General features: G+C 39.9%; 1 protein-coding gene across 4 annotated transcripts in view; it reads left to right on the forward strand.

Moving 5' to 3' along the window:
- Positions 1–370: 370 nt before the first annotated feature.
- TGFBRAP1 (transforming growth factor beta receptor associated protein 1) overlaps positions 371–19,187 on the forward strand; it is a 34,774-nt gene continuing 15,957 nt past the window's right edge. The window contains exons 1-4 of one of the 4 annotated variants that reach the window (XM_056329789.1): positions 371–620; positions 3,557–4,258; positions 12,402–12,596; positions 13,640–13,794. In XM_056329789.1, the coding sequence (XP_056185764.1) occupies positions 3,574–4,258; positions 12,402–12,596; positions 13,640–13,794 (1,035 nt within the window). In that variant the 5' untranslated portion in view covers positions 371–620; positions 3,557–3,573. The other 3 variants (XM_056329790.1, XM_056329792.1, XM_056329791.1) reach the window with 3 other exon arrangements.

A 19,187-nucleotide genomic window follows, 5' to 3' on the forward strand; every position in this document is an offset into this window, starting at 1 on the left:
ATAACGAAGGGATCTCTCCGGTTGCTGTGGCGCCCTCGGCAGCGCTGGCAGGCGGATCTCCCGCTCCGTGGGCGCGACCCCTCGCCCTCAGCGCGCCCGTCTCAGCCCGCAGGAGGCCGGCTGGAGCGCGGCGCCCGGAGAAGGGGCTCGCCATCACAGGAGAGACACAGGGGCACGGTTACACCGCCGCCTCCCGGGACACCGTGCCGAGGGCCGGGGCCGTAAGCGCCCTCAGCTGCCAGAAGCCCTTCCCCAGCGCCCACCGGTCGGCCCCAGCCACACCCCCCGGAGGGCGGTGCTCATTGAGGCTCCGCCCCCCCGCCGTCGGCGCCGGGCGCTCTGCCCCGCGTGACCGGAAGAGCCGCGGCCGGGCGGGGTGAGGCGCCTCCTCTCCCTGTCCGCTCCCCGCCCCTCCGGGAACCGGTGACGCTAGCGCAGGGCGGGCCCTGTGCGACACCGGAAACGGCGCGTCCCCCCGCCCGCCGGCGGATCGCAGCGCGCCGGGAGGCCTGGGCGCTGACAGCGCGGCCTGAGGCGGCGCCCGGCCCGGGCCCGGCCGCCGGCAGTGGCACCGCAAGGCCTCGAAGCGGTGGGCCCGGCTCCCGGTGTGGCGGTGGCAGGTGCTGGGGGAGGGCGAGCGGGAGGAGAGGCTCTGTCGCCTGCTGGGGCGGAGGCGGGCGCGCCGGGGGCCGCGGGGCTGGCTACTGCCGGGCCTGGTTTCCGCCGCCCGGTGGGGCTGCGGGCGTGTGAAGGGACAGGGGTGCGGTGAGCGGCGCCGCTTCTGCCGCCGTGCGGCGGCCGGGCAGGGTGCGGGCGTTCCGCCGTGCGGGCATCCCCGCGCTCCCGGGGCTAGCGCGGCCCAGCACCTCGAGTCTGTGGGATCGTACCCAGAGGTTAATTGTAGCTCGCACGGGGTTAATTGCGCAGGGTGTAGGAGTACGTGTGTGAGCGTGAAGGAGCAGTGCAGAGGCAGGGTAAGTAGGATGCTGGTTTGCAGGGCAGCAGTGAATGAACAAAACATAAATGCAGAGCAAGGTGTTACTTAACAAAGGTGAGGGAGAGCTGTTTTCCACTCTTTACCGGAACTAAGCGCAAGCGGGATTTATTGGTGCCCTTAAGAAAGTGAAATTTAGCAGACTCATAATGTGCTTGCCTATTGATTTTTTTATTTTTTTTTTGATAGCAGGCCTCCCCCATTATAATGTTTTCCGGAGGCCTGAACATCTAAGAAGTAGCTTACTGGCTTCCGTTTGTAGCTCTGGGGTGGCCTTTTGCACTTTAAAGGAACAGAATGTTCTGCAGAACCTGTTTATTTGTAGTGAGCATAAGCCCCTAAGCTCTTATAAATGACAGCAAAGTAAATGTAAAAGAAAAACCACATGCAGATTATGTGTAACATCATTGGTTATACTTAAAACTTTTTTACACAGTTTTTTTTCTAGCATGGATGTTTAATTTAATTGGTGTCATTCTTACGTGCTCGTAGTGTGTTATTAGTTTCTTCTTTCTGCTCAGGGATTATGTATCTCTTGATTTCTTTACACTTTCACTTTTCATCTGCTTCATTTAGTAAGTTTTTTGGAGGTTTTTAATACATCATGGTCAAGAGCGAAATTCTGTAGTTCTCCCAATAGCATAGGTTAACATTTTTACCCTGGACTACAGAAACTAAGTTGTTGATAGCTTCAGGTATGAAAGCTGCCAAACCTTTCCAGGTGATAGTTTATCACTTCAGGCTACACAGGGCTCTTAAAAATGGTTGAGGCTTTTTCAGCAGCCCTCTCTAACTTAATACACTGTGTTTCTTTCAGTAATGTTGGAGGAGAACATGGCTGGCTCTGTTGTCAGGGTCTTGCATTATCTTTTTGCCATAGGCTATTTCTCTAATATTTCCTGGGTCAGGGTGGTTTTGTTGAAGGGCAGAACGCTAATTTACACCACAGGTGAGGATGCAATTTGAAAATGTCATGGAAGCCCAAACTAAAATCTTTTGAACTTTTGAAAAAAATAGGGAGCTCTTGGCATAAAAGATCACTACTGTCTCTTGGTAACATGGTTTGCTTCTAGCTATACCCTTTGACAAAATTTTATTTAGTGGTTACTTGTGAGTTGTGTACCTTGCCTTTTCTTACTCTGTTTTGGAAATCTTTGCCATGGTTTTCAATGTTCTCTTGCAAAAGCAAAGGGGCCTTTTAGATGTAAAAATTGGAAACTAAATTCTTTTTTACTATGTTTAGTTCCAGGATTGTTCACAAGAGCATTTTGTTGATGTTGGTCTTTGTTGGTCCACAGAAATTTCATTTGGTGTTTTATATCTCTACTGTGTATGTGGACTAGAAGTAATTGTGTGTGCTATTTCCTAAATCCATTCAGGATGTTTAGTGTTGTGTCCTCCTCTGTGTTGGCTAAATGGCTGTTACAAACCAGTCATGACAAATTAAAAGGTGATTAAACAAGGTCAGCAGTTTCTCATCTGCTTTTCTTTGGAGTGTTGAGCACAGCTGTCTGCTGGTTTCTTGTAAAAATAACACAAGTCTGGAGTACAGTAAAATTACATGGGCTGTTTTTAAAACACTATTAATTGCTTCATAAATTGCATCTGTTCCTTGATGGGGCTTCATTGCAAAAGGGTAGGTATAGTTAAAGTAGAATTAATATTAGAAGTGCTTCTTATCACTTAAAGACAGACTTCTGCAATGTTTGTGAGAGTAGAGACCAGAAACTCTTTAATTTCTGTGATACTGCATCTTGAGCTTAATGAATGCTTTATGGACCGTGCTTCCAAATTAACTGTGTGAATGTGTTTTATAATTGCTGGTGCATATAGTCTGATACAAAGAATGTGTAAGTAGCACTGAATAAAACAGACACTGCAAATATTAAAAAAAAAAAACCACAAACCAACAGCCCAACAACAACCACAATCCAACAGCTTTTATTATGAGTTGGACGATACCTTGAATAATTATTTAAGTCGCTTGGAAGTTACAGATTTCTGATTGCTGGAGAATAAGGAATGTAAATTATGTGTTAAACTGGAATATACCTATCATATTTCACTGAGACTATGTATCAATAGGCCTAAATTGAGTTTAAAGCAACATGAAATGTGAACTTGTAGCACTAAATGAAATGTGACTTCTCTAATCTGAGAACTGAAGTTTGTATGTTTTCATGTACAGGTGATAGAAAGCCGTACATGTGCGTGACAGGTTTATAAATCACTAAGTGCTGGCAGGAACCACTTGTAGTGCCAGAGTATCTGAGAGCACCAATAATATGCTGGTTACATGTGGAGAAAGCATCACTTCAAAATAGCTGGGTGCTGTTGTGAATCTGTTTCGGAATAGACTTGACACGGAAGCATACAGTTCATTTCTGCAGTTACTAATGTGTTCATTCTGGCTTGTGTGATCAGATTGGAAATAGAGTATAAACTATTAAAAAGTACACCAATGAAGGTTTTGTATTGGTGAATGTTAAATTGCTGCCTCTGCTATTTGATTATTTGTATGGAGATAAAAGTGGTTTGTTTGTTTTTTTCCTCTTTAATCAGATCACCCAGAAGACACAATGAGCGTTAAAGCTTTCAAGCTTGTTTCTGCTGTTGAGCGGGAGATGTTAATGGGAGAGAAAAATTACATCAACATCGAATGCATTGAGTGTTGCGGAAAGAACCTCTATATTGGAACCAATGACTGCTTTATCTATCACTTTCTGTTGGATGAAAAGATATCAACAGCTGGAAAAATAGCTTTTGCTGCCACAAAGCAACTGCATAAATACCTGGGCTTGAAGAAGCCTGTGAGTGAGTTGAAAGCAGCCTCCGCCCTCACCAGGCTTCTTGTGCTTTGCGACAACACGATAACACTAGTTAACATGATAAACTTGGAACCTGTCCCCAGTGGCGCTAGAATCAAAGGAGCTGTGACATTTGCATTAAATGAAAACCCTGTGAGTGGGGATCCTTTCTGTGTTGAAGTCTGCATTATCTCGGTCAAGCGGCGGACCATTCAAATGTTCATGGTGTTTGAAGACAGAGTCCAGATAGTGAAGGAAGTGTTTACTCCAGAGCAACCCTGTGCTGTGGCTGTAGATGGTTATTACTTATGTCTTGCACTTACTACACAGTATATCATTTTGAATTATAATACTGGCGTCTCGCAGGATCTGTTTCCTTATTGCAGTGATGAGAAACGGCCAATTGTGAAAAGGATAGGCAGACAAGAGTTTCTGTTGGCTGGCCCCGGAGGCCTAGGTGAGACTAAGGATTGTAATTTTTTTTGCAAGTTTTTTACCTTCTCTCTCAGTTTCTCCCAGTTTGCAAAGCAAAGATTAACAAATGAAGTGTTGTGCACAATAATGGTAATTTTCTTCACAGGACTATACTGGAACGTTGAGATAGAAAGGTAGATGGTAAATTTTTGGTAGTAAGTATTACTATAACTCCTAGTTTTTTTAATGCACAAAAATGTCATTATTTGTAATTTAATCGTGTCTGTAGACAGCTTTGTTTCTGTATAGACAGCTAGCAGTAGTATTGTAGCCCAGAGTGAAAAAATTGGTTGTTAGCAAGTAAACTTCAGAGGCTGATAGCCTCTCTGTAGTGACCAGCCGGACTAGATTTGAGGAGCCCCATGCTGCTGTAATATTGTCAAATTAGCATAGACCACTTAATTTTTTTCCTCAGTTGCTATTCAGAGGACTTCATGCAAAGTCCGTTTTATGGATGGTAACAGGTTTACAAATAAGTGTGTTGTACTACAGTGCTAGTAGGAAATGTAAGTGGAAGTAAACACTATTACTGTATTCTAACTCCTGTAGAAGTAAACTGTCTCAGATATAGATGTTGTCAGATACTACCCAGTTTTTATGCTCCCATTTGCTTAATTTTTTAATAGTATTTTTCAGCTCTGTATTACAGAAAATGATAGATTAAGTACTGCAAAACCAAAATTAGACCACGTGAAATAAAGCTCGTGTCTAATAGAATGATGATGATTGTATAGACTACTGCTGCTGTAGTCTGTCTAAATCAACAATATGCTGTGAGGTCAGTAATCTTGAGCTTTTTTTGGAAAAGCTGCAATAACCCAGAGTTGACAGACAACAGGCAGAATGCTTTCATGCTGTTTGCCATATGACTCTCGATTTAGATGATGCAGTTCATGTATCTTCCCTGACGCATTAGGAATAGCATGACACAAAAATCCCAACTATTTAGGTCCTTAATTCAGAGATCTGCATGGGTTTGGGCTTTTTAATATAAATTAAAAAAAAAAAAAGTGTGCATTGTTGTTTATATTTGGTTTGTCTTGTGACCAGAATGTGAGATGTACATCAACTCACCAGTTTTTCTTGAAAGTACAGCATCAATTTATGAAATCAAAGATGTTCTAAGATGCCTGAAAAAAGCAAGTTCATAGGGCTTTTGTAAGTCTTCTTGGTTGCCCACCTCCTGTTAAAACTCTTAGTTGGTTAAAATGTGGACATTTATTTGTGGGCATTAACCATTTTAGGAGTGCTATGAAAGTTAAAAATTGTGAATTGACTGTCCAAAATTTTTCCCTTTTGACATGTTTCTAAGGAGATCCTATACTTACTTCAATCTTTGTCTGGTCAAACCAGATTCTATTAAAGTGGTTCATTCCTTTTTTTAAGAAGAATAGTTATACTTTCAAAAGCATAATTATATTTAGTCAAAAAGCAGAATTTATTCTTTTTGCTTTTATCTGGTGTTCTGGAAGAGAGATGTACAGTAAGACCTTTACTCAAAAAATCCAGCATCCTTGTGTAAGTAGATTGTTCTGGAGTTAGAATATCAGGCATGTGGTATCTTAAGCAAATGCACTTCTGCAGCTCTAAACATGTTATAAACTTCCCTTTTCTTCATAATACAGGCGAAGTCGTATCTTGCGCTAGCTCAGAAACCTTAGAAGACTGCTTGCTATGGATTGTATAGTTCCTCCTTGTCTAATACAGCTTGTGGATTTTACTTTTTTTTAATTATCTGTTCTCTATTCCCTCACCACTGTTCTTTTGACTAGTATTACCCATCTTGCTCTGCTTCCTTGGTAAAATTCTTCATAGTTTTAACACTTGTCTGAAGTTGTGAAGATGGTTGTGCACTGTTATAATACATAAGCATTGCACATCTTGACATTTGAGGTAGGCCTCTGCTGTAGGATGAACAGACTTGAAAAGGCTCAGTGTAAATATTCTAATTTTGGTTTGCTTTTGTACATCTTACTGGTTAAGGCACATTCGTTTGGCACTTGTTAGAGCACCTGTGCCAAGTTCAGCCTTTTTTACTGAGGTGGATGTATTCTGCATTAATGTATTTGGCTTAATAGCACTTGAAGTGAAATTTATTTAGATTAACTTGCTTTTGAATTAAGACTGGAATTCAGAATGGCAGAAAGCAACTACTTAAAACGGTAATCATGAAGTAAAACATCTTTGAGTTTCTTTGGATATGCAACCTTTTTCGTTACCCAGACTCTTTGCATTTAAAACTGACTGTAAGAACTGCTCATAGTTGATCCATAGGCTTATCCATTCAGTACTTTGTCGGCTCTAATTGCAGTTAGTATATAGCTTATTCTTTCAAAAGAGAGGAGGAACTTTGGTTTTGATGCATCTGCATTTTGGCCAGTAAGTAGTTAATTCAGAATGGAAAATCAATTCTTTATGTATGAAACGATGCTTACCAAAATTTAGTTTTTCATTCCATAAAGCTCTTGTTGCATGTTTCCAATCAGATGTCCTGCCATACAGAGGCTTTAAGCTTTTAAAATTGCAGCAAACAATTCTTGCATATTGGCACAGGGCATGCTTCCTCGCACCAGCTGGGGCAACTGTCCCAAAACTGCCTGTAGGAGATGAGTGCTTGATTGAAGATTTCTTTTGCCAAGTAAAGGAGATGCAGGAGGAGGTCAGCAGAGTGCATGGCATCAGAGGTGACAAAAAAGTTGAATCCTTTGCAGGACCCAGGACTGAACCCCCAGCTGTACTGAGGGAAGGGCAGGCTGAGTCTCTGCTTGTTCTGTGATGATGAAGGCTGGAAACTTGTGACTTCTCATAAAAGGAAGAACTCTCCTTCTCTGCCCACAGATTTGCATCTATAGAATATGTTCAGTGCTCACAGTAGCAGATGAGAAACAGGAAGCTCTTTCCAACAAATCATCTGAGCCTGTACAATGCAGTAGCACCAGCAGGGATTCACAAGTAATAGTAGTGGGAGACTCTCATGTTGGAGATGCAGGTTTACTTATCAGTCCTGCCAGTGAGGAAGAACAGCTTGAGGAAGAGTGGGTGGATTGTGCAGGTCACCAACGGATTGCACAGCTTCTGGTGATGAGGGATTTGGCTTTTATAACTATGGATCCCTATTTAAGGAAGAGATGGGATTCACCAGGCCAAGTGAGGCAAAAGCATTTTTGCCAACAGGCTGACCAACCTGGTGAGGAAGATTGAAATGAGGAATGGTGGTGATAGGCTGAGTTGGGAAACAGAGTGCAGGATGACATGGATGAGAGACTTTGTATTCAACAAACAGCGCTGAAGAGGCCTTGCTTCAGGCCCATGGGCACAAAGTTGTTTATACAAAACAACAGGATGCTGAAACCTTTCTCACTTTTTCTGGGAAATTAGCACAGCAATGTGTTAACAGCACAGGTGAGAGGTTGCTCTTTACATGAGAGCAGTAGGAAGATATGGTGGTGTGCCATGGGACAAAGGAGGACGCAGCTGAGAGTTTATGGATTAGGGTTAGAGGGCAGATCAGATTAACGTGGGTTGTGACATGGTGAGTGCCTGCTGCAGACCACCTTATCAGGAAGATGATGTAGGTAAAGCCTCTTCCAGATGACAGGAAGAAACCTGCATTTGCAGGCCCTGGTTCTTGGGGGGCACTTGAACCACTTCACTACCTGCTAGAGGGGCAACATAGCAGGGCGCAAGCAGTCCAGGAGATTTCTGGAGTGCATTGATGGTAACTGAGGAGCTGATGAAGGGATGTGCTTTGTTGAACCTGGCTAGGAATGTGAAGGTCAGGCCAGCAGCCTTGCTGAGTGTCTGTGAGATGGTGAAGTTCAGAATCCTGAGAGAAGGGAACAAGGCAAAAAGACACAAGCCTAATTTTCAGGACAGCAGACTTTTGTTCAGGGACCTGCTTAAAAGAATTCCACAGGATATGGGCCTGGAGAGAAGGGCTGTCTCTTCCAAATTCAGGAATGGCCCATGCCAATGAGCAGGAAAAGAAGCAGAGGTGGCAGGAAGCCTGCATTAATGAACAGGCAGCTCTTGACTAAACTGAAATATAAAAAGGAAGCAAGTGAAGAGAGAGCAGGACCAGGTGACCTCAGAGCAACATAGAGACACTGTCCAAGCATGTGGGGATAGGGTTAGGGAGGCCAGAGTCCATCTAGCATTGGTTCTGCTGAGCACCATGAAGGGTGACAAAAAAAGCTTCTACAAGCATATCAGCAGCAAAGGAAGGCTAATGGATGCCCACTGCTGAATGGGATTGGGGACCTGATGCTAAAGGGTATGCAAAAAGCCGAGGTGCTTAATACTGCCTTTACCTCAGTTGTTACTGGTATGATCTTCCTTCAGGAATCCTTAGCCCCTAGGACCGGTGAGAAAATTTGGAGCAACAAAAACCTGTCCTCAGTAGAGAAGGATCAGGTTATGGAACACTTAAATAGACTGGACAGACAAATCTGTGGGACTTGATGGGATGCACCATGGGAGGTCAGTTGCTACTTGTGTATTGCCGGGGGCCAATGTGAGGTCAGTAGTAACATCTTCATTAATACAGATGTTGGGGTAGAGTTCACCTTCAGCAAATTTGCAGATGTGGGAGGAGTGGTTAATACACTCGGGAATTGTGTGACCATTCAGAGGGACTTTGACAGGTTGGAGAAATGAACTGACAGGAATTTCATGAAGTTCAGTAAAGGGAAATGTGAAGTCCTGCACCTAGGGAGGGACAACCCCATGAACCAGTACAGGCTGGGAGCTGACCGACTGGAAAGGTACCTTTCCTGACCAGGGACCTTGGGGCTCTGAGGGGCAAGGTGACCATGAACCAACAGTGTGGCCTTGTGGCAAAGTTGTCCAACAGCCTATTGGGCCGCATTTAGTGGTGGACATGGTAGTGCAAGGTTAACAGTTGAACTCAATGATCTTAAGGGTCTTTTCCAACCTAAATTACTCTATTAGGACAATTGCTGCCAGCAGGTTGAGAAGAGAGGCATTTTTTCCACTCGGTCCTAGTGAGACCACGTTTGAGTGCTGGGTCCAGTTCTGGCCTCTCTGAAATCATATGGACATACTGGAGTAGATCCACTGAAGGACCAGAAAGACAGGAGATAGGAAAAGGACCAGAAAAATAAGAGCACCTCATATGTGGGGAGGCTGAGAAAGCTGGGACTGTTCAGTCTGAAGAAGAAAATGTTTGCAGAGATCTTGCTAACGTGTATGGGGGGTGGTAAAGAAGACAAAGTCAGATACTGCTCAGTGGTATTGTATCCAGGGGAAAGGATGAGAGGCAGTCAGTGCAAACTGAAATACAGGAAATTCTATATAAACATAAGAAAACAAATTCCTTGTTGTGATGGTGGCCAAACCAGGAAACAAGTCTTGGAGAGGGTGTGGAGTCTGTTCTTAGAGGTACTCAAAACCTGACTGGGCAAGATCTCAAGCAACCTGTTACAGTTGACCCTTCTTTGAGCAGGGATGTCAGGCTGGACAGTCTCCAAAGTTTCCTTCCTGTTTCAACTATTCCATGACTTTAATGAATAAAAAAAATACAAATTTTAAATACCTAGTTTTAGTTTATTCCTTTTGCTTTTCTAGAATAAACTTAGTGGTGCATGGTTTGAACAGTTCTATAGTGATTGGGTAGACTACAAACGGAGTTGGAGAGCTGACCCTTGTCACTTAGAACAAGTGCAGAGGTACTAAGCAGAATGATTCACAGGTTATGCAGTGCCCCTTTTCATAGCCGACCACACTGCATAAAGCAGGGTAGTCAACAGAACCAGCATGATCCCTTGTTTTCACTCACTTGTAGTATTCTTCATGCTGTCAACTTCTGCGATAGCTGAAAGTTTTTGTATTCCTTTTTAGGCAAGTAATAACAATAAAGAAGTTTTATTTCAATTTTTACAGGTATTTTCTCTAAGAAGCTTTTTGTTTTAAAATGAAATCTATAATCTGTTGCACAGAGTTGTGAGTAACCTGGTCTAAGTTGGTCCTGCTCTTAAGGGGCGGTGGGCTGGACTGTGTCCTTCAGAAACCCCTTCTGACTTAAATTATTCTTATGATTCTATACATTTCTAGATCTCCTGAAGCTGAAAACTGTAGCTGCGTTTTGAGTAACCTGTAACCTCTGGATAGCATACATATTTTTAATACAGAATTGATTAATGGTTTCATCATCAGTTTCTTCAAACACATTCCTGTACTATAAAAAGGCCATGGCTTCTGATTGTAGTTGTCTTCTTTATTGTTATCTTTAGGTGAGAGCTGGATGAAGGCAGAAAATGTATCATTCTATCACAGAAGCACTAGCTGCTGAGGGCAGAGGGATGTAAAGAGACACTGACTTGGAAAAGTACTATGCACTGCTCTGCATACCCTTTCACTACCATAAAGGGTTTTTTTAAAATTAGCTAAAAGGAGCTCTGTCATTTAAAAAAAATAATTTTAAAATCAGGGGGTTTTATTTTTCTGAGACTGTCAGAGAAATAGAAAATTCTAAGAATGAATATCTCAAATATTATCCCTGCGTTTACTACTGCTTAGTATGTATTTAACTCAAGTTTTCTCACACTTTTTGACATGGGTTTATAGCACAGAGTAACAACTGGAAGGCATTAAAAATGGATAGTGCAGCCTGCCTGGCATAAAATTCCACTTCTAATCCCTAAGAATATCAAGATCTGTAGAGTAAAATGGGAATTACATATAATGGCCAAAAAAAGTATTTTCTGTGAGGTGCTCTGATTGAAAAGCTGATCATTATAGTGAAAAAGCAAGTAATGTTACTTGCCAAGTCAGATGTTGAAGTTTTAATTATGTATTGCACCCTTAGTCAAGGGAAAGGGCTGATCATTTCAAAGCTGCTATAAAGGATCCAGAAGCTTAGTCTCTACATTGTAATTCTGTAGAAACCTACAACCCTCAGGGTTTTTTTTCCTTTTTTTTTTTTTTTTTTTTTTTAATTCCAACATGGTTCTCATAATCAGCTACCCTTGCCTCATTATCCTCTGTTTGGAAGAGATTTTGTAAATTGAATAACATAATCTTTTAATCTCCTCTGTCCTTTAGAGCTCAGACTTACTCTGCCAGCTGTCAAGTAGCTCATTCCTGCTGAAGAACAGTTTTCATGGGCATGTCTTTTTAATGGCCTGAGAGTACTGGTTTTAAGGGGTATGCATTCATATTTAGAACAGAAGTTTGTAACGTGCTTCAGTATGGCTCAGCTAGCAAAGGTTTACTGAACTAGGCCTGAAAACTTTGACTGGAGTTTTTCTTCAGTTAATGTCTTGGGAAGAGCTGGGGAACACCAAGTAGCATAAATAGAACCAGCGACATGTGGTCCAAAAGCAAGTCAAACCTTTATTAAGCTAGAAAGGAGGAGGGCAGGATAGACAGGAGGAAAGATAGCGGCAACGAAAACCACAAATTAACTGAAGATTTAATATGGTTATTTTGAAGACAGCATAGGAGGTTATCATTGGGATATTAAAAAAATCTTTAGTCTGTGCTTGGCTTTTGGGAAAATGTGCTTTGTATGCAACCTCTGCATTTTCTTTCAAATTATTGAAAACACAGATACCTCACAGGAAGGGAATCATCCCAAAGAGCTGGACCCTTGTTCTGTGAAAACTTTGCTGTAGCAAAAGTGAAGTAGTAAATTATTCTGTCAACTAAAATGCTTGTTAGACATTTGACACTACAAGGAACAAATATGTTTGTACTGCCAGATAGGTCAGGCACTGCAGATCTGTGGCTCCTACTAAGGCTGTATTGTTTGAAAACTGGGTCTCAGTAAATATTAGTGTGTTGAAATTAATTCAAACTACATGGCATAATTCTTACTAAAAAAAAATCTGAAACTTACTAAACTTGAATAATTCTGGCTAGTTTCAGTATTCTTCTTGTTTCAGTTTTTGGTGTCACCTGTTTTTGTGGTAAAGGAGAAGGAAAAAAAAATTCAACCGACAGGCCTGTAAGGTCAAGGGAGGTGTGATGTGCTGTTGTCATGCCACCTGATACTGCATCTGTTCATCTGAGACTTTATTTCTGCACCTTGGTACCCATGCTTCATGTTGGGAAAACAACAGTTTTCAACTAGCACAGGCCTCAGGCTTTGTTTTTTGCTTTTGTAGGCATGTTTGCAACTGTAGATGGCATTTCACAGCGTGCCCCTGTGCACTGGTCAGAGAACGTGATTGGAGCAGCTTTGTGCTTTCCTTACGTCGTTGCTCTTGATGATGAATTCATTACGGTGCACAGCATGCTGGACCAGCAGCAAAAGCAAACCCTGCCTTTTAAAGAAGGTCACATTCTACAGGACTTCGAAGGTATTAAAAAGGGCACTTTTTTGCATCAGTAATTCTGGAACAGCCACTGCTGTGGGCACAGTCACTTCAGTTTGTTTTTTAAACAGAGTATCTATCAAGCACATCAACTGTTGAAACTTTTGTTGCAAATGCTTTCCTGATTAGATATCTGCTAATTATGATAGGAAAACTGTAGTAATCCAAAATTCCACAAAATGTAATTCCACATCCCAAATTCTAACAGAGTGTGTGTTCATTAAATATGCTTTAATTGTCAAGTTAATTGTTGGTAGGAGTCTGTGGGGTTAGAGGTTTTTCTTGTAACTTGATTATTCCTTTCAAAGGAGCAGTATTATGCTATGAGTCAGTAACTGTGAGCTAGAGGTATTTCTCTGTTGCTCTCCTGACAGAATTCTAACATTTTAAAAATTGTTATTTTGTATTTCTTTCTGAAATATCTGTGTGAGAGGTTTCCAATGGAATATTTCATAAAAATTATTAAACAAAAAGTACAAAAAATTCTTTTGACCTGTTTTTCAATTAAGAATTCTGAAATATGAAATACATTGTGTTGCTTTTTTTTTCCAGGAGACCTACAAACTGTAGCACTATGAACTTTGTGTTCAGTTTTTTGTTGTTCAGTACAATATGAACAACAAGAAATGTGCATTGCTTGCTGCCTTTGATGTACAGCTTACAATTTTCTGATGTAAGCATGTGGAAATATCTGGTAGTTAAAAGTCCCTATTCTGTGGAGTGTGGGTAATAGTTTCAGTGGTGGCCTTTACAGCTTAGCTCATCATGAGAGACTATAGCCAGTTTCATTTACTCAGAGAGGGATAAAGTCTGCTGTAAATAAATGTTTACCATTATCTCTGTATTTCTGAAGTGCAATTTACAGGTGAACTACACTAGCTAGTAAATATGGTAACAACAAATACGATTTTTTTATTTTATCACTGTTCAGGTTCTTGTATCTTAAATAGTAAGTCTTAAAGCTTATTTCTGAAATGTGCTTTTTCTGTAGAAAATATAAACTGAATGTGTCTGTCTGCTCTACCCAGGAAAGGTGATTGTTGCTACTAACAAGGGTGTGTATATCTTGGTGCCGCTACCTTTGGAAAAACAGATTCAGGATCTTCTAGCTAGCCACAGAGTGGAAGAAGCCCTTGTTCTAGCAAAAGGAGCTCGAAGGAATATTCCAAAAGAGAAATTTCAGGTCTGTCCTTCCTTTAATTTTCATGAAAATATAAATTTCACAGTGGGGCCATGTATACCAAGAGAGGGTGGGGAAGGAATTTACATTGAAGAGAAATCAAATACCTTTCATGGTTTCAGCCTGAGGAAATAGATGTGCTGCTGAATTGGCTTGTGCTTGTAAAGGCTGTGATAATGCTGCTGTTCTGCTGGGGTTTTTGTGTTGGTTTTTTTCAAGTGTGTAACTTGGAAAAATTGAAAACAAAACTGATAAACTAATGATAGAAAATCTGCTGCAATGCATCCTTAGGACTAGATTCAGTTGTTATTTGCTATTGCTCTTTAAAAAAGTATACTTCATTTCAAGTTGCAAATTTTAAGTTTTACTTTTTTATTGGCTATTCTCACCATGTCCTAAATGCCACAGTAGTACAACTTTGAAGTTAAGTGATGGGAAGTCTAAAGCAAATATGTCCTACTTTCAAACTCATACAAGTAGTTCTTGTACTAGTGTGTAATTGAATATTTAAGATTTTCATGTGGCAAAGTATCTTAGTAACTCTTTGATTTAGAGTATTTGTTAGAGAATTGTACTCATTTCCTTCTATCTCTGGTTTAAATTACAATATATATTTTCTGCTGTATTTGTTCCTATTTGTCATTTAGAGACTGAAACTTGGAAAAATAGCATGAAATCTACTCACCAAGAAGGTGAATGAATATTTGACTTAGTTTTTTTTCTTTTGTAAAGGCAAAACTTGATCTGTAACCTGCAGAAAATCTGGTTCATTTAATGTACTTTGGAGCATTTGGTGCCATCAAAATAGTATGTGTTGCATTACTTTCAGTTTGTTTAGGAAGATGTAAAGTTTGGAACATGACTGTGGAAATTACAGAATTGGAGTGGTCCAAAATGGTTCAGTCCAGCAGGATTTTTTTACTTTATATTAACTGCAAGATGTTTTAAATACCCTGCCATTTAAAATTTGGTCAAGGCCCTTGAAAAGCAGTCATTAAATTAAATTATATTTGTATGAGTTTTCATTGTGATCATTAACTCCTCTGTTGAATGAACAGCTGGGAGGCTGCTGGAAGTAAAAATCTTGGTGAGAAAACTGTTTCCATCCTTTTGCTAAGGTACAACTATCTGGAAGTACTTGCAGCTGGAAAGTATTCAGGCAAATACGTAGTTCAGTTTCCAGCATGTTTTGCTTTGCATCTTTGTTTCCAACTTTCCCTTTGCAATCTGTTTAAAGAAACAAACTAAAATCTTGCTGTGAGGACAGGTTGCATGATCTAATTAGTTTCTTCTATGTATGACGACCTCTAATTCTCCAATTATTTCTTTCCAGTTTATGTAGATTTACTGTGAGGATGTCTTTGTGTTTTGCCACAGAATGAACTGTATTCATTATCTAAAAGACAATACGTAGAATCTCATTCCTCCTAATTTTTCTTGCAGTTAGGATTTTTCTGTGTCTAGGATAAGTTACTTTCTGTTCACATGTTTCATATGTGCATGATGTCTGTCTTCCTGAAGTTACTGTTACCAAGATTATTGTAAATTCTTGCTACCTTAATGTACTTCTAAGGGTGTTCAGTTACTTTTGAGTCAGTGCTACAGCTGAAAAACAGGAAACAGTACTTGCAAGCAGAATAGCCTGTTCTAGTTCTGGGCTGTATTTGCAAACTGATATTAACCAGCTTAAATTGGAGGCTCCTACTGTTTCATATTAAAATGACTCAACTTGGTTGAGTAGTTGTTAGTCCAATTTTTCAGAGCTTATCTGTAGTTGGAAACTGAACATGTTGAGCTTGCTTTCTAATGTGCCTCTGATACTTAATGCTGTCATTACAGGTTTGTTACAAGCACATCAGAATTTCTTTTACTGTAGTCTTGCTGATTGAGTTCAACCAAATCACATGCTTTACATATGTCTTTTGCAGCATTTTTTTGGCATATTTTAACTGATCGTAGTCACTTGTTTCTAAATAATGTCTAAGAGAGATCTTCAGGTAATAGTTATTAGGCAGATAAATAACAGGTATCTTCTAACAGATATCTTAAGATATCTATTTTGCAAGCTTTACTGATTCTTGAGTAGCTGACACTTTGAAGGCCTTATTTTGCCATTTTATATGAGCAGTAGGGAGGAATGTGTAGGTTTGGCATTAAGACACTTTATCCAGCCACTATAATTTATACATACAGAAGAGTGATAGTAATTGCCTGGTACACATGGTATAGTGCCCCCTTTTCCACACACTGCTTTAATTCCTGCAGTTTGCAATGGCTGTTGCCATCTTATGGGTGACTTGAACTCAGTCATGGCATTGTAGGACAGTTCTTGACAACGTCAGGTTTTTTCCTACAGTTCAATACTTCGTTGTCATTGCATGCATACACAGGTGCATGCTCTCTCTCTTTATATCAACAGTATTATATCAGCATAAATATATATATGTGTGTGTGTGTGTGTGCTGGTAATGCAGAATGATAGTGGGATTGAAACAGTAAAGTACTATACTCCCAGAATTATTTGTACAGCCAATATTTAGTTATTGGAAAGAAGTAGGTCATGGATTAGTTGTTTTAACCTGTGGGCCCTGCAGGTGGCAAATTTCTCTCTGCTGTATTAGATGAAAATTCTTTTCTCTTTGAGCATCAAGACTTACTAGTTAGGTAAAAAACACTAAGCGGAAGTATTGCAAGGAGATGGCTTTGGATATCACTTTTGGTAGAAGAATACAAAGGCCTTTCTACCATGCTACCATGAAATGACTGAATACTACTTATTAATTTTTCAGGACAACTGAAGTTTGCAGAAATCATGGTTGATGGTAGTGAAGACCTTGGTTAGATTGACACACATCTTGCATAGGTATCTCTTTTTGTCTTTTTTTTCTTTTTTTTTTTTTTCCTTCCTTCTTGTTCTGTTTTAGTTTCAAAAAGCATACTAACTGCACCCAAACCTGACCAGAAGTCGAAGTAACTTTCTAGAAAAAATCTTTTTGGCAATCTAGTTGGTAATTTTGACCATTTTAGAAAGGATTTTCATAGCAGTTGGGGGAGCTAAGGCTTCACTGTAGCTATCACAGCATCAGCAGTTATCTTTCTGTTTCCTAGTGCTTTTTCAGATATGAATTAATACAATCTTATTTCATATTTTTTTAGCTAGTTTTTTAATGTGAATTCAGTCAACAACATAGAATTTCCCTAAAGCACTTCAGGTCCTATGGTGGCCCTTGAAAAATGATAGGAGAATAAACAGCATATTGAATGTTGATTGGGTGTAACTTAGTACCTTTTTAAAAGAAGCATATTGCAGTATTCTGGCAAACGGGTCTGGAAGAACTCAAGATGTTTTTTCTATCATAACCATATACAGTTTAATTTTTTTTGGCATATAGGTCTAGCTGCTTTTTAAAAGCCTCTGGGAAGGAGAAGACTGAATTTTCCACAGCAACTCTGCTCTGTTGCTTCCATAAACTTTACCACAGGACATCTTAATATCTGGTGTTTCTCTTGCCTAAAAATCAGCTTGGATACTCCCTGTCCCGTCACTGCATTATTAAAAGTTGGGAAGTCTATCTGTAGATATTCTACATAGTTTTTGTTGTGTGACTTTAAGGGACAAGTGAAGATATGTCAACATTTAAATGAAAGTGAATACCACTTAATCAGTTCAAATTTAAAACTGATTCCTTGGGCCTATACCTCTTACTGTCAACAAGCTCTTTTCAACTTCTGGTTGAAAAGATTGCCGTACAGACTAAGCTCTACAATTAAAGCAGTATTTTCAGTGTCTTGGATGAATTCAAACTTAATTCCAATCTCCAAATTCACTAAACATTAGTAATATTAATATATAATTATATATTGTATGTATTTATAAAATATATAATAATAATAATAAAGATAGTAAATATTAGTGATTGCTCCATTGCAAAGATTGAAAACGGACTTAAAAAAACCCACAAAACCCAAACAACCAGCCACCTACTTTTGATACTAGTTAGCGGGTCGAGAAACGTCTGTACTTCAACCCTCAGTGGAAAGCCTGAGGCCAGATTTTGAGGTTTTTCTGGCCCTGCTAAATACAGATAGTTGCAGATGAAGTCCTTTACCAGCATCTTTGAGAATGTGACGGGTTGGGTATTCATCAGTTCAGATTACTGTTTATTGATATAATAACACAGTTGTAAATACAAAATATTTTGGATATTTTATGACTTGATGATCTCAGGTAGTTTTACTTTATTACTGTAATTAAATTGCCTTTTAGCTTTACTTAGGTATATTTTGAATTAGTAGACTTGGATGTAAAGCATAGTAACGTTAATTAATATAAAGATGTCATGAAGTATTGTTTGTTTATTTTTGTTACATTTGTCTGAAAAGGGGTGCCAGGTAGCATTTCCCTCTGCTTCCCTTTCTGCCCCCCACACTGGGGATACAGGAAAAGTCCCACAACCTTTCAAATCAATAGGTTTTAATGGCTTGCTAATGATCAAGACTAAGTATGTCCTTAAGGTACTATTAGTAAAGCATGCACAGACTAAATGGATTTAAGCAGGCTTTTCTCTTAGTAAGTCTACAATCTTTATCAAGATGAAAAATCATGAATTAGAGTATCAGTCTCTACCCTATTTGAGGCCTGACACTTTAGCAATTCCTGCTTGGACTATGTTGCGAACTGTTGCAGTTTCTCTGGGTGTTTTCATTGAAAATAGGAGTCTGTTATTGATAACAGCATTCATGTACACTGATAAACATTAGAAAGCTGTATATTCATGAGAAAGTTGAAGGGAAAACGTGAGGGTATGTGGATGTAGCTAGGTGTATTTGCAAAATCCCGGTGTTATCACAAAGGGTGGATGCTTTGCAGGGCACAGTTTAGGTTCCTTGGTTTTAGTAATTCTCTTTTGCTGTTGGAAATATTCTGAGCACAAGTTTCTTTTAATCTCATGGTAACTAATTGACTCTTCAGATCAAATAAGTACCTAGCGTTTAACGTAGTTTTGTGTTGTTCTTCTAGTGAACTTCTTGTTAACTGTTTTCTGTCTAGGCTTGACCTTAACACTAAAACTTCATAATACATAGCTTTTCATATGGTTCACTTGTGCTCCTCTTTTTAACCGTATTTTTATGTATATTGCATAGTGTGCTGCATGTTGGATAATTTGAACTGTTTTGGAAGTACTCTTACTTATAAAAAAAACAAACCAAAACAAAAACCCCACACTGGCAGAAAGTCATAAATATGGTCATCAGCCGGGGATGAAACTATAAGAATCACTAGCATGGTTGCTGCAGAAGTGGGATGAGGTGGGGAGAAGATTGGCTGTGTGTGGTCCAGTGGGACCACTCTTGAGTTAAATCTTTTTTTTTTTTTTTTTTTTTTTTTTTTTTAA

This window comes from Falco biarmicus, chromosome 2, assembly GCF_023638135.1.
Source record: "Falco biarmicus isolate bFalBia1 chromosome 2, bFalBia1.pri, whole genome shotgun sequence".
Lineage (NCBI taxonomy): Eukaryota > Metazoa > Chordata > Aves > Falconiformes > Falconidae > Falco > Falco biarmicus.